This window comes from Hemiscyllium ocellatum, chromosome 21 (genome assembly GCF_020745735.1).
Source record: "Hemiscyllium ocellatum isolate sHemOce1 chromosome 21, sHemOce1.pat.X.cur, whole genome shotgun sequence".
Taxonomy (NCBI): domain Eukaryota; kingdom Metazoa; phylum Chordata; class Chondrichthyes; order Orectolobiformes; family Hemiscylliidae; genus Hemiscyllium; species Hemiscyllium ocellatum.
Window position 1 is genome coordinate 61,142,264 of NC_083421.1, and position 15,141 is coordinate 61,157,404.

At 49.5% G+C, this 15,141-nt stretch overlaps 1 protein-coding gene across 3 annotated transcripts in view; it reads left to right on the forward strand.

Annotated features, from left to right (window-relative positions):
- sh3glb2b (SH3-domain GRB2-like endophilin B2b) overlaps positions 1–15,141 on the forward strand; it is a 120,812-nt gene that overhangs the window by 52,272 nt on the left and 53,399 nt on the right. For all 3 annotated transcript variants that reach the window (XM_060841566.1, XM_060841565.1, XM_060841567.1), the window contains exon 3: positions 11,208–11,336. In XM_060841566.1, coding sequence (XP_060697549.1) covers positions 11,208–11,336 — 129 coding nt within the window. The remainder of the gene's footprint in view (positions 1–11,207; positions 11,337–15,141) is intronic.

Below are 15,141 nucleotides of genomic sequence, written 5' to 3' on the forward strand. Positions count from 1 at the left end.
ATGTATATCCTGTCCCTCAGGATTCCCTCCAACAACTTGCCACCACTGAGGTCAGGCTCACTGGTCTGTAGTACCCTGGCTTGTCCTTACCACCCTTCTTAAACAGTGGCACCACGTTAGCCAACCTCCAGTCTTCCAGCATCTCACCTGCGACTATCGATGATACAAATATCTCAGCAAGGGACCCAGCAATCACATCTTTGGACTGTGGGAGGAAACCGGAGGAAACTCACACAGACATGGGGACAATGTGCAAACTTCACACACAGTCGCCTGAGGCTGGAATCGAACCCAGGTCCCTGGCGCCATGAGGCAGCTGTGCTAACCACTGAGCCACCAAAACCCTTTCCTGCTCTGGTATACTCTCTTCCACCCTCTTCTGTCAGGCAGAAGATATAAAAGTTTGTATTTAATTATGAACAGATTCAAGAGCAGCTTCCTCCCTGCTGTTGTCAGACTTTTGAATGAACCTCTTTCATGTTAATACTGATCGCTCTCTGCACCTTCTCAGTTGCCGTAATGCTGTATTCTGCATTCTGTTGTTACCCTGATGCACTTGTTGAGTACAATCTCTCTGTAAAGCACTTAAGACAACACTTCTCACTGTACCTCATGTGACAGTAATAAATCAAATCCAATTATTAGCCCAGTGACCTTCCTGCTGTACCCATGTCTCCCCCATTCTCACTGGTCTCCTGTGATGACATATTTGTAGTCACCATTGATTTATTTCTGACTGAGTTGAGTTCTGTTCCCTCCAGATTACATTGTGCAGTAACCTTTTGTGGAGCTGTCACTGGGGGCTGCCCGTGAGCGAGTCCCAGTGGGGAGCATTGTAACCTCTTCTCTCGGGAACTCTGCTGCCAGTCGCCCGTCCTTTTAAACCTCACTGTTATTTTCTTTCTCTCGCTTTTATATAAGAAATGGAAACGGGAGACTGCTCTGTGCTCTGCCATTCAGTTAGTTCAGCCTCACTTTTCCTGCACTGTCTCTATCTCTGTCAGCAAACCTATCGACCTCTGTCTTGAAGCTCCTCAACGATAGAGCTTTGTCAGCTCTCGGGCAGAGAATCCTAAGGATTTGTACAGGAGTTGGGACGTCATGTAGCGGTTGTTCAGGAGGTCAGTGAGGCCACTTTTGGAGCACTGTGTCCAGTTCTGGTTGCCCTGCGATAGGAAGGATATTATTAAATTGGAGAGGGTTCAAATCACACCCCAGCAATGGGTGGGGCCTCAATTTAGCGCATATATTTAGAATCGAAAGCCTGTCCAATTGGCGGTGACCATAACAATCATCAACAATTATGAAAAAAAACTGATCTGGTTCACTAATGTCCCTCAAGGAAGGAAATCTGCCATCCTTAGCTGGTCTGGCCTCCAAGTGACTCCAGACCCACAGCAGTGCAAGTGGCTCTGAAAAGCCTGTTGGGTAATTAGGGATGGCCAATAAATAGAGTCATGGAGTTGTATAGCGCGGAAACAGAAAGAAAAAGCACTACCGCAGTTAGGTGGTAGTGTGGGGGTTAAGGGGGAAAAAAGGAGAAAAAAAAATATAACCAGGAGAGTAGAGTGCATCATTTCCCCCTCCAACTCTACTTTCATTTAGTCCCTTTTCTCTGAGAGCTGGATCAGTGTGAAAAAAAAGAAAGAAAAAAAAAATAGCACGGAAACAGACCCTTCAGTCCAACCCTTCCACACCGAACATTATCCTGATCTAAACTAGTCCCACCTACCTGCTCCTGGCCCCATATCCCTCCAAACCCTTACCAACTCATGTTCTTATCCGAATGTCTTTTAAACATTATAATTGTACCCCCAAGTTTATTCCAGACACAAACCACTCTCTGTGTAAAAACATTGCCCTTCATTTCCTTTTGAAAACTTTCTCTTCTCCCCTTAAAAGTATGCCTCCTAATCTTGAACTCCCCCCACCCTAGGGAAAACACTTCTGTCATTCCCCTTATCTATGCCCCTCAAGATTTTGTAAATCTCTATCAGGTCACCCCTCAGCCTCGGAGAGTAATGGGTGGTACAGTTGTTTCATAAGATGAGAATGTCCTTCACTGACGTACCCAAAGTCTTGTCGGTGTAACCAAGCTATATATTACACAGAAGGATATCAGTCAGTCTGTACTGGCTCTCTGTGGAACAATCCAGATGTCCAGTTCCACATTCTATCTCCGTAATCCTGCAGATTTATTATCTCTCGGTGTATATTTGACTTCCTTTTGAGATCAAACATCATCTCAACTTCCACCCCTTCAGGGGCAGCAGGTTCCAGTATGTGACCACGTGGTGCATTAAATGTTCTTCCTCACATCTCATCTGCATCTCTCATTTGAAATCTTAAAACTATCTCCCCTAGTTCTTGGGCCATCAGCCAATGGGAACAGCTTTTCCTAGTCTACCTTTTCTGACCGATTATCATCTTCTACACTTCCATCAAATCTCCCCTCCATCTACTTTGTTCCAGCACTTCTCCAAACTTTATAGTTAAAAGAAAACAGTCCTGAAAGGATTCTGTTGTGTCCAATTAGTATGCGGTTAACACACTGTATAATATGAATTGTTGGGAGTGGAGTGCATCATTTCCCCCTCCAACGCTATTTTGATTTAGTCCCTGCCCGCCCCTTCACTGTTTGATCCCACAGCATTGCCCTTTGATGTGAAGGGCACTGCTTGTCACAGGCCACTCGGGTGTTTTCCTATCTTCCTGGTGGTGGAAATTGAATAAAGATTCGTACACCTTGTGTCTCTCAGTGCGTCTCACACCTGCACACACATGGGTGCTGGGAAAAAAAATAAGCACTACCGCAGTTAGGCGATAGTAAAAAAAAAAGAAAAAATAAGAAACAGGTGACACTACCGTAGTTAGGCGGTAGTGTGGGGGTTTTAAACAAAAATAAACAAGGAATAAAAAAAGTAACAGGAGATTCTGCACAGAGTGGAGTGCATTATTTAACCCTCCAACTCTATATATAAAAAAAACAGTAGTATTTAATCCCTGCCCTCCCCTTAAAAAAAAAGAAAAAAAAATATAATATGAATTGTGTTTGATAGACTGGGGAGCCAAAGATTATGGGGGGGGAGATAGACAGGGAAGTGGAGCACAACCAGATCAGCCATGATATTTTGAACAGTGGAGCAGGTTTGACTTGCCCAATGGTCAGTTCCTGAGTCCTAACTTTCTGTACAGGATAAAACAAAACTGAAAAAAATGGGGATAGAGAATATTCTTCAGAATTGGAAGCTGCTACAAGTTTTAGGACAGGCAGTAACAGGATGCATGTTGTCACTTAAAATGTAGGCATCAGTCCAGCACTATTTTGAATTCCAACATTGCTGAGCCAATGAAAAGCTTCAATTCAGTTTTCTCAGAGTACAACTCAGCTGGATCAAGGTAAATTATCTGGTTTGATAGAACCATAGAGAAGGAACCTTACTCTGTCTAACCCAAGCTGTACCTGTTCTGGGAAAAACCTGCTCTGACTTTGAATCCTGTGACTCAGTAGAGAAAGATGATCTGATAATTACCATTGGCCCAGTCAGTGATGCCCATATCCTGTGAACAAATGAAGGAATGTGAATGCTATTATATAAAGTTGTTCCATGTTTGTCCAAGGTACTGTTGTCAAAGGGTATCAATTTATCCATGGTCTGTCTCTCAACCGTCTCTCTCCACCCCCAACTCTCTCCCTCCAACGCCCGTATCTCTCTCCCCACCCCCACCTCACTCGCTCTCCACTCCCCACCTCTCTCCCCAACCCTACCTCTCTCCCCACTCCCCACCTCTCCCTCTCCCCACTCCCCACCTCTCTCTCCCCACCCCCATCTCTCTCTCTCTCTCTCTCCCCACTCCCCACCTCTCTCTCCCCACTCCCCACCTCTTTCCCCCAACTCCCCACCTCTCTCTCTCTCCCCACTCCCCACCTCTCTCTCTCCCCACTCCCCACAGCTCTCTCCCCACTCCCCACCTCTCTCCCTCTCCCCACTCCCCACCTCTGTCTCACTCCCCACTCCCCACCTCTCTCTCACTCCTCACTCCCCACTCTCTATCTCTCTCTCTCCTAGTCCTCTCCCCAATCTCTCTGGCCTAGCCCCCCTCCCCTCTGTGATCTAGCCCCTGCCCCACCTCTCTCCCTTGGCTAGGCTCTGCCTAATTCTGTCTGTCTGACAGGGTGAGCCATGTTGAGTGGAGGTCCTTGCAGGTTGGGTTGAAGTATAGAAACGTAGAAACTAGGAGCAGGAGTAGGCCGTTCAGCCCAACGAGCCTCTTCCCACCCCCACAGCCCCAACTCAGTGTGCTCATGCCTGAACATCCAACGTATTAGACTGCTCCAGCTTTTATAGGAACAGGAGTACGCCATTCGGCCCTTTGAGCCTGTTCTGTCATTCAATGAGATCATGGTGGATCTGTGGCCTGAATCCATGTGGTCCTGATCCTGTAATAGCTCTGCTTAACAAAAAAAAAGGTCTATCTCACATTTACAATTAACCGCCGATCCGGCATCCCCTGCCATTTGGGGAAGAGAGTTCCAAATCTCTATCACCTCCATTTCCTTTGATCCCTTGAGCACCAAGTGCTGCATCCAGCTCCTTCCAGAAACTGTACAATGTGTTGACCTCAGCTGCTTCCTGTGGCAGTGAATTCCACAGGCTGACCACCCTCTGGGTGAAAAACCGTTTGGGAATGTCATTCTCAGGGGATTTGTAAGGATTTGCATGGTTGTTGTCAGAACAGGACAGCACAGGGACAGGCTGATCCAAGATGGCGGTGGAGAAGAACCCTTCACCTGGAGTTTGTCTACTCCACCTACTCTCCTCCTTCCTTCTCTTCTGTTTGCCCCCGCCCCACTCCCAATCTTTGTATTTTTCTTTCCTGCTTCTCTCCCGGTCACTGAATCATCCTGAGGGAGGGTCACAAGCCACAAACCATTCCTTAACAAGTCAATTCCTTTTCATTACCACAGCACAAGTTATGGTTAATCAGGTCGTACGTTTGCTCGCTGAGTCAGCAGGTGGTGGGAAGGTGTTTGGACGGCGCGTAGGTGTTTGGACGGCGCGTAGGTGTTTGGACGGCGCGTAGGTGTTTGGACGGCGCGTAGGTGTTTGGACGGCGGGGAGGTGTTTGGACGGCGCGTAGGTGTTTGGACGGCGCGTAGGTGTTTGGACGGCGCGTAGGTGTTTGGACGGCGGGGAGGCGTTTAGACGGCGCAGAGGCGTTTGGACGGCGGGGAGGCGTTTGGACGGCGGGGAGGCGTTTGGACGGCGGGGAGGCGTGTAGACGGCGGGGAGGCGTTTAGACGGCGGGGAGGCGTGTAGACGGCGGGGAGGCGTGTAGACGACGGGGAGGCGTTTAGACGGCGGGGTGGCGTTTAGACGGCGCGTAGGTGTTTGGACGGCGGGGTGGCGTGTAGACGGCGGGGAGGCGTGTAGACGGCGGGGAGGCGTGTAGACGGCGCGGAGGCGTGTAGACGGCGGGGAGGCGTGTAGACGGCGGGGAGGCGTGTAGACGGCGGGGAGGCGTGTAGACGGCGCGGAGGCGTGTGGCCGGCGGGGAGGCGTGTAGACGGCGGGGAGGCGTGTAGACGACGGGGAGGCGTTTAGACGGCGGGGTGGCGTTTAGACGGCGCGTAGGCGTGTAGACGGCGGGGAGGCGTTTAGACGGCGGGGAGGCGTGTAGACGGCGGGGTGGCGTGTAGACGGCGGGGAGGCGTGTAGACGGCGGGGTGGCGTGTAGACGGCGCGGAGGCGTTTGGCCGGCGGGGTGGCGTGTAGACGGCGGGGAGGCGTTTAGACGGCGCGGAGGCGTTTAGACGGCGGGGAGGCGTTTAGACGGCGCGGAGGCGTGTAGACGACGGGGAGGCGTTTAGACGGCGGGGAGGTGTTTAGACGGCGGGGAGTGAAATGCTATGGTAAAGGAATGCTATGGGATTTGAATCGATGGATGTTTAGTAACCAGCATGAATATGACGGACCCAAGGGCCGCATCCTGCTCTTTAAAACCGTGTTTGTGGATATCTCGTTGCAGCCTCGGGATTACTAGCCTAATAACCTTGGCACTGTATCCTCGGGCAGAGGAGAGAGAATTGCTGTGGAGAGTGGGATATGGTTCTGGTGTTCAGTCTGAAAGCTCAGCCCGGAGTTAGCTACCTCAGTGATGACACACAAGGAAGGGTCTCCACTTGTGGAACTTAAAACAAAACTTTCATTCGTGGGGATGAGGGTGTCCCTGACCAGGCTGGTATTCATTTTCTGGCTGGTAAGGGTCAACCCTTATGGGTGGCACGGTGGCACAGTGGTTAGCACTGCTGCCTCTCAGCGCCAGAGACCCAGGTTCAATTCCCGCCTCAGGCGACTCACTGTGTGGAGTTTGCGCATTCTCCCAGTGTCTGCGTGGGTTTCCTCCGGGTGCTCCAGTTTCCTCCCACAGTCCAAAGATGTGCAGGTTAGGGTGGATTGGCCATGCTAAATTGCCCGTAATGTTAAGCGAAGGGGTAAATGTTGGCGAATGGGTCTGGGTGACTTGCTGTTTGGAGGGTTGGTGTGGACTTGTTAGGCCGAATGGCCTGTTTCCACTAACCCATCCTTCTACGCCCTCATCCAGGTCATTTATAAAAATGACAAGCAGCAGTGGCCCCAAAACAGATCCTTGCGATATCCCACTAGTAACTGAACTCCAGGATAAACATTTCCCATCAACCACCACCACCTGCCTTTTTTCAGCTAGCCAATTTCTGATCCAAACCATTAAATCCCCCTCAATCCTATACCTCTGTATTTTGTGCAACAGCCTATTGTGGGGAACCTTATCAAATGCCTTACTGACATCTATATACACCACATCAGCCACTTTCCCCTCATCCACCTGTTTGGTCACCTTCTCAGAGAACTCAATAAAGTTTGTGAGGCACAACCTACCCTTCACAAAACCTTGTTAACTATCCCTAATCAATTTATTCCTCTCTAGATGATAATAAATCCTATCTCTTATAACCCTTTCCCCAACACTTTACCCACAACTGAAGTAAGGCTCACTGGTCTATAATTACCAGGGTTGTCTCTACTCCCCTTCTTGAACAAGGGAACAACATTTGCTATCCTCCAGTCTTCTGGCACTATTCCTGTAGACAATGACAACATAAAGGTCAAAACCAAAGGCTCTGCAATCTCGTCCCTGGCTTCCCAGAGAATCCTGGGATAAATCCCATCCAGCCCAGGAGACATATCTATTTTTACACTTTCCAGAATTGCTAACACCTTCTCCTCACGTACCTCAATCCCATCTAGTCTCATAGCCTGTATCTCAGTATTCTCCTCGACAACATTGTCTTCTTCTAGTGTGAGTACTGACGAAAAATATTCATTTAGCACTTCCCCTATCTCCTGTGACTCCATGCACACCTTCCCACTATTATCCTTGATTGGCCCTAATCTTACTCTAGTCATTCTTTTATTCCTGAAATACCTATAGAAAGCGTGAGGGTTTTCCTTGATCCTATCTTCCAACAACATCTCATGTCCCCTCCTGGCTCTTCTCAGCTCTCTCTTTAGGTCTTTCCTGGCTAACTTGTAACTCTCAAGTGCCCTAACTGAGCCTTCACATCTCATCCTAACATAAGTCGTTGTCTTCTTCCTATTGACAAGAGATTTAATTTCTTTACTAAACCACGGCTCCCTTGTTCGACCACTTCCTCCCTGCCTGTCAGGTACATACTTCTCAAGGACGTGCAGTAGCTGTTCCTTGAATAAGCTCCACATTTCAATTGTGCCCATCCCCGTGCAGTTTCTTTCCCCAAATATGCTTCCTAAGTCTTGCCTAATCGCATCGTACTTGCCTTTTCCCCCAGCTATAACCTTTGCCCTGTGATGTATACCTATCCCTTTCCATCGCTAAAGTAAACATAACCAAATTGTGGTCACTATCACCTACCTCCAGATCTAACACCTGGCTGGGTTTATTACCCAGTACCAAATCCAATATGGCATCGCCCCTTATTGGCCCGACTGAAGAAGGGGTCATGCCCGAAACATTGACTCTCCTGCTCCTTGGATGCTGCCTGACCTGCTGCGCTTTTCCAGCAACACATTTTCAGCTCTGTCTACACACTGTGTCAGGAAATCGTCCTGCACGCATTAGGCAAAAACTGACCCATCTAAAATACTTGAACGATCGTATTTCCAGTCAATATTTGGAAAGTTAAAGTCTCCCATGACAACTACCCTGTTACTCTCGCTCCTATAGAGGATCATCTTTGCTATCCTTTCCTCTACATCTCTGGAACTATTTAGAAGCCTATACAAAACTCCCAGCAGGATAACCTCTCCTTTCCTGTTTCTGATCTCAGCCCATACTACCTCAGTGGACGAGTCCTCAAACGTCCTTTCTGCAACCATAAAACTGTCCTTGAATAACAATGTCTCACCACCTCCTTTTTTACCATCTAAATCCCGGAACCTGCAATAACCATTCCTGAACCTGCTCTACCCATGTCTCTGAAATGGCCACAACATCGAAATCCCAGGTACTAACTCACCTTATTCTGGATGCTCCTGGCGTTGAAGTAGACACACTTCAAATCACCTTCCTGCTTGGCGGTGAACTCTTGCAACCTTGAAACCTCCTTTCTGACCTCACTCCTCTCAACCTCCCGTATACTTGAACTGCAATTTTGATTCCCATCCCCCTGCCGAATGAGTTTAAACCCACCTGAAGAGCATTAGCAAAATTCCCCCATCCCAGGATATTGGCACCTCTCCGGTTCAGGTGAAGCCCATCCTGTTTGCAGAGGTTCCACCTACCCCAGAATGACCCCCAATTATCTAGGAATCCGAAACCCTTCCTCATGCCATGTAGCCATGTGTTCAACTCCTCTCACCTCACTGGCATATGGTACGTGCAACAAACCAGAGACGACAACTCTGTTTGTTCTAGCTCTAAGCTTCCACCCTAGCTCCCTGAATTTCTATCTTAAATCCCTATCTCTCTTCCTACCTATGTCATTGGTGCCTATGTGGACCATGACTTGGGGCTGCTTCCCCTCCCCCACGAGGATCCTGAAAACACGATCCGAGATGTGTGTGTGTGTACCTTCCACTCCAGGGAATAAGTTTTCCTGTCAAATTTTTTTTCTTCATAATCATGGGAAAGATTGTTTTAATATCTGCTTTTGTTGACATGACAACCACCTGTTGATTATGGGATGCTGAGAGTGTGACTGAAGAGCTGTGTTGAAGAGTTAATCCAATGGACAAGACCTTACCATCATCCACTCTGTACCATAGCCGCAGGAGAACTCTAGTTCCATTCCATTTAACATGCCACAGGCAATTATGGTTCAAAAGGGGATTGAATGAAATCAGTGATAAGGTTAATACAATACTCCACATCTTGCTGTGTGCACAGATAAACTGGATTCAATATAGCCCCACCAGACTTGTCCCTGCACGTTTGCACAGAATTACTGGCTGTCCTATCACTCACTGTGGATCTAATCTTCACTTATCTGTGATTATAAAGAAAAACATTTGAAAGGAAAACTAACTTCCTCTGCCTCTGGCTGCAGTCTGAAATATTAATGAATATCACTGTTTACCAGAGAATTCCTGGAATGGATTCACTGAAGATAGCGGGATTTCACTCGTGATTTTCTGGTTCTTTCCATTACAGACGAACACACCTACACTCTCCTGTGCATCTAGTCGTACAGCACAGAAACAGACCCTTCAGTCCAACCAGTCCATGCCAACCATAATCCCAAACTAGACTAGTCCCACCTGCCTGCTCCTGGCCCATATCTCTCCAAACCTTTCCTGTGTGTGGTTCAGTGGTTAGCACTGCTGCCTCACAGCGCCAGGGACCTCGGTTCGATTCCAACCTCAGGCAACTGTCTGTGTGGAGTTTGCACATTCTCCCCGTGTCTGCGTGGGTTTCCTCCAGGTGCTCTGGTTTCCTCCCGCAGTCCAAAGATGTGCGGGTCATGTGAATTGGCCATGGGAGATTGTCCTATAGTGTTTGATATGTTAGTCAGAGGGAAATGGGTCTGGGTGGGCGACTCTTTGGAGGGTGGAGGTAGGTACTGCAGATACTGGAAATTAGAGTCTAGATCAGAGTGGTGCTGGAAAAGCACAGCAGGTCAGGCTGCATCCGAGGAGCAGGAAAATCGGCGTTTCAGGCAAAAGCCCTGGGTCGATGTGGACTTGTAGGGCTGAAGGGCCTGTTTCCACACTGTAGGGAATCTAACCTTCATTTCCTTATCCTTAAAGGTTGTAATTGTACCCACATCCACCACTTCCTCAGGAAGTTCATTCCACACGTGAGTCACCCCCTGCGTAAACCATTTATTCCTCATGTCTTTTTTAAATCTTTCTGCTCTCACCTTAAAAATGTGCCCCCCGGGTCTTGTAACCCCCATTCTGGGGAAAAGACAGCTACCATTAACTCTACCTATACCCCTCATTATTTTATAAACCTCTACAAAGTCGCATTTCAACCTCCCACGCTCCAGTGAAAGAAGTCCCAGCCTAACCAGCCTTTCTAGATAACTCTAGACCCTACATTCCCAGCAACATCCTGGTCAATCTCTTCTGAACCCTCTCCAGCTTGATAATATCCTTCTGATAACAGGCAGACCAGAACTGGGCACAGTACTCCAGAGGAGGCCTCACCAATGTCCTGTACAACCTGACTTCCCAACTCCTAAAAGTCCGAGCAATGAAGACAACGTGCGATGGGATTTAAAGATACAGATGGGGCTTGATTCATTTACTAGGACACAACATCATACGTGGCAAAATTAATGACCTCTCTCCACCCAGGTTGGATTTGAGTATGAGAGCACTTTAAGGCTTTATGTTTTCATATCAGAAATTTGGAGATTGCTTCAAATGATTGTCTTTATGTTTTCATGGCATGTGGGTGTTGTTGGTTAGTCCAGCATATTTTACCCATCCCTAACTACCCTTGACTTTGGGGCAGTTAAGCGTCAGTGGATATTGAAGGTGGTGGGGGAGGTAGGTGTTGAAGGTGGCGCCAGTCAGGATGTGCATAACTCCTCAATTGGAGGTCCGTTATCACACTGGGGGTTTGGGGGAAGATTGTTGATCTCGGGAGGGGGGAGGGGGGTAAATGTTTGTTTGAGCATATTGTTAACAAAACCAGGACTGACGTCATTTCTCTCCTCCTCCTCCTCCTCCCCCCGCCTCCAGGTGCCCGAATTGAGGAATTCCTTTATGAGAAGCTTGACCGTAAGATTCCCTCCCGGATCACCAACGGCGAATTGTTAGGGCAGTACATGATCGAAGCTGCCAGTGAATTCGGTCCGGGCACTCCTTACGGTGAGATATTTTGGGCAGTTTGTTTGTAAAGTATATTGGCCGAGTGGGCAGGTATCTGTCTGGAACAGCTCCTTGTTGTGCAGGGTCAGTTCCAACTTGGTGGGTCGCACACTTATCTCTGAGTCTCACAGCACTGAAACAGGCCCTTCAGCCCAACCAGTCCATGCTGAACGTAATCCCAAATCAAACAGGCCCCACCTGCCTGCTCCTGGCCCATATCCATCCAAACCTTTCCTATCCATGTATTGATCCAAATGTCCTTTAAACGTTGTAATTGCGTCCACATCCATTTCCTCTGGCAGTTCATTCCACATGTGAACCACTCTGTGTGTAAAATATTTGCCCCTCATATCTTTTTTTTTTAAAAATTGCTCACTTCTCACCTTAAAAATGTGTGTCCTAGTGTCAAAATCTCCCATCCTGGGGAGAGGACAAACACCCTGAACTCTATCCATACCCCTCATTATTTGATAAACTTCTGTCAGGTCAAGGATTCAGGTTCAAATCCCTCTTGTGCACTAGATGCCAAGGCTGGTGCAGTCTCGGGGGAGTGCTGCATTGTTGCAAAGTTAAAAATCACACAACACCAGGTTATAGTCCAACAGGTTTAATTGGAAGCACACTAGCTTTCGGAGTGACGCTCCTTCATCAGATAATTCACTATCGCCTGATGAAGAAGCGACGCTCCGAAAGCTAGTGTGCTTCCAATTAAACCTGTTGGACTATAACCTGGTATTGTGTGATTTTTAACTTTGTCCACCCCAGTCCAACACCGGCATCTCCAAATCATGCATTGTTGCATGTTGTGCTGTCTTTCCGATGTGATGTTTGAGTGGAAGGGAAACTGATCGATGGTCGCATTGCTGTGTGTGGGAGCTTGCTGTGAGCAAATGCTTGGAAACAGTTTATTGATTGTCGACAGGGAGCCTGTGGGGCAGAATGGCCTGAATCCTGTGCAGCTCTCCCTTTACCAGCCTCCCAAAGGCCAGTTATAGACTCACAGTCCCCTTGGGTGGCATCTACTCAAGGAGGTGACTCTATCGGGGCCCACTATCTGACAGGGAATGCTTGAAGCTACACTTGCTGAGCTCAGAGTGGTGGGGGTTGGAACGGGGAGCTGTTAGTTTTGAAATGAGCTAGTCCTGGCCGTCTAGGGAATGTTATTCCAATATTGAAGCCAGAGACCTCTGTCTATGCCGGGATTCGAGCGCTTATTAACATTCTTCTCAGACAATCTATTAATTTACAGCCCATTTTACAAATTGAGTAATGTCTTTAGGAAAGCTATAATCTGTGACTCATTAACCTCCCCAAAGGTAAACAGTGTGATGTCACACCACTGAGGAACTTTGCTCTGCTCCCACCTGGTGATTGAAGAATGGGAAGAGCTTTATTTTATGTTGTGAACTTTCCAATCTGCTGGCATCATGCTGCTCAGCCCCTGGATAATTCCCGATTGTTGGAATTCCGCAACACGGGATCTGTTCTTACAGCCATTGTCTGAGAGGGTCAGCTGGCTATTCGGCTTTGGGTAAAAACAATGACTGCAGATGCTGGAAACCAGATTCTGGATCAGTGGTGCTGGAAATTCGTGACACGCAAATTCGTGAAGCGTTCCATATTTTTGATTTCGCTGCTTGTTGGATGCTGCCTGAACTGATGTGCTTTTCCAGCACCACTGATCCAGTATTTGGCTTTGTGAGGCATTTTAACAGGCCTAACATTGACCATCACCATGGAAACCCCACCATCTTACAGAGGCAACGGTGGGGTGTCCCTTCACCACTGATGACATCAGGGAGTAGTTAACATGACTGATCTCCCCTCACCCACACCTTACAGAGCTCCCATCACTCAGGAGAACTTGGAAAAACTCTTTACCCACCTGAAACGACAGATTGGACTTTAATTAATTGTCTCATGTCTGAAGGTGCGGCACTCCCTCTGTATTCACCCTCCGACAGTGCCCACTCCCTCAGCGCTGACCCTCCGACAGTGCGACACTCCCTCAACGCTGACCCTCCGACAGTGCGACACTCCCTCAACGCTGACCCTCCGACAGTGCGACACTCCCTCAACGCTGACCCTCCGACAGTGCGACACTCCCTCAACGCTGACCCTCCGACAGTGCGACACTCCCTCAACGCTGACCCTCCGACAGTGCGACACTCCCTCAACGCTGACCCTCCGACAGTGCGGCGCTCCCTCAGCGCTGACCCTCCGACAGTGCGGCGCTCCCTCAGCACTGACCCTCCAACAGTGCGGCGCTCCCTCAGCGCTGACCCTCCGACACTCCCTCAGCACTGTCCCTCCGACAGTGCGGCGCTCCCTCAGCACTGTCCCTCCGACAGTGCGGCGCTCCCTCAGCACTGTCCCTCCGACAGTGCGGCGCTCCCTCAGCACTGTCCCTCCGACAGTGCGGCGCTCCCTCAGCGCTGACCCTCCGACACTCCCTCAGCACTGTCCCTCCGACAGTGCGGCGCTCCCTCAGCACTGTCCCTCCGACAGTGCGGCGCTCCCTCAGCACTGTCCCTCCGACAGTGCGGCGCTCCCTCAGCACTGTCCCTCCGACAGTGCGGCGCTCCCTCAGCACTGACCCTCTGACTGTGCGGCGCTCACTCAGCATTGACCATATGACAGTGCGGCGCTCCCTCAGCACTGACCCTCCGACTATGCGGCACTCCCTCAGCACTGACCCTCCGACACTCCCTCAGCACTGACCCTCCGACACTCCCTCAACACTGGCCCTCCGACAGTGCGGCGCTCCCTCAGCACTGACCCTCCGACAGTGCGGCGCTCCCTCAGCACTGACCCTCCGACTATGCGGCACTCCCTCAGCACTGATCCTCCAACAGTACGGCACTTCCTTAGTACTGCACCGTGAGGTGTCAGTCTGGATTATGTTCTCGGTGGCACTGTGACCCAATGGGTCCAGGGGTCTGAGTGCTTTCCGTGGAAGTGCAGGATTGACATGTGGGAGTGTTGGACAGAGAGTCTCTGTCTGGTGTCAAGGCTGCCTGGGGATGAGATTGAATGTATAAACATTGTGTTCCTTATCTGTTACCCAAGCAGCTGGGACACAGTCTCAGTGCTAGAGCTCTGGGGTCAGCTGCAGTGTTCTGACTGAGGTCAGTTGCCCCTGATAGGGGTTTGTGAGGGACAGGCAAGGGGCTGTAATACTCTGAACGTGGGTGTGGCCAGGCCGGGCTGGACCACCAGCAGGGTGGGGTAGGGCCACCTCCATCGCCCCTCCCCCTAGTCCCTCCTCCCTACCTTTTATCTCAGCCTGCTTGGCTCTCTCTCTCTTATTCCTGATGAAGGGCTTATGCTCGAAACGTCGAATTCTCTATTCCTGAGATGCTGCCTAACCTGCTGTGCTTTGACCAGCAACACATTTGCAGCTAAGGGGCTGAGACTCACACCTCACTGGGCCAGCTCCCTCCTTTACTCCTTGGGCGGCACAGTGGCACAGTGGTTAGCACTGCTGCCTCACAGCGCTAGAGACCTGGGTTCAATTCCCGCCTCAGGCGACTCTCTGTGTGGAGTTTGTACATTCTCCCCGTGTCTGCGTGGGTTTCCTCCGGGTGCTCCGGTTTCCTCCCACAGTCCAAAAAAAATGTGCAGGTCAGGTGAATTGGCCGTGCTAAATTGCCCATAGTGTTAGGTGAAGGGGTAAAATGTATGGGTGTGAGTGGTATACGCTTCGGCGGGTCGGTGTGGACTTGTTGGGCCTGTTTCCACACTCTAAATAATGTAATCTAATCTAATCTAATACCTTTATAATGTTGCTGAGGTCACAGTTGAG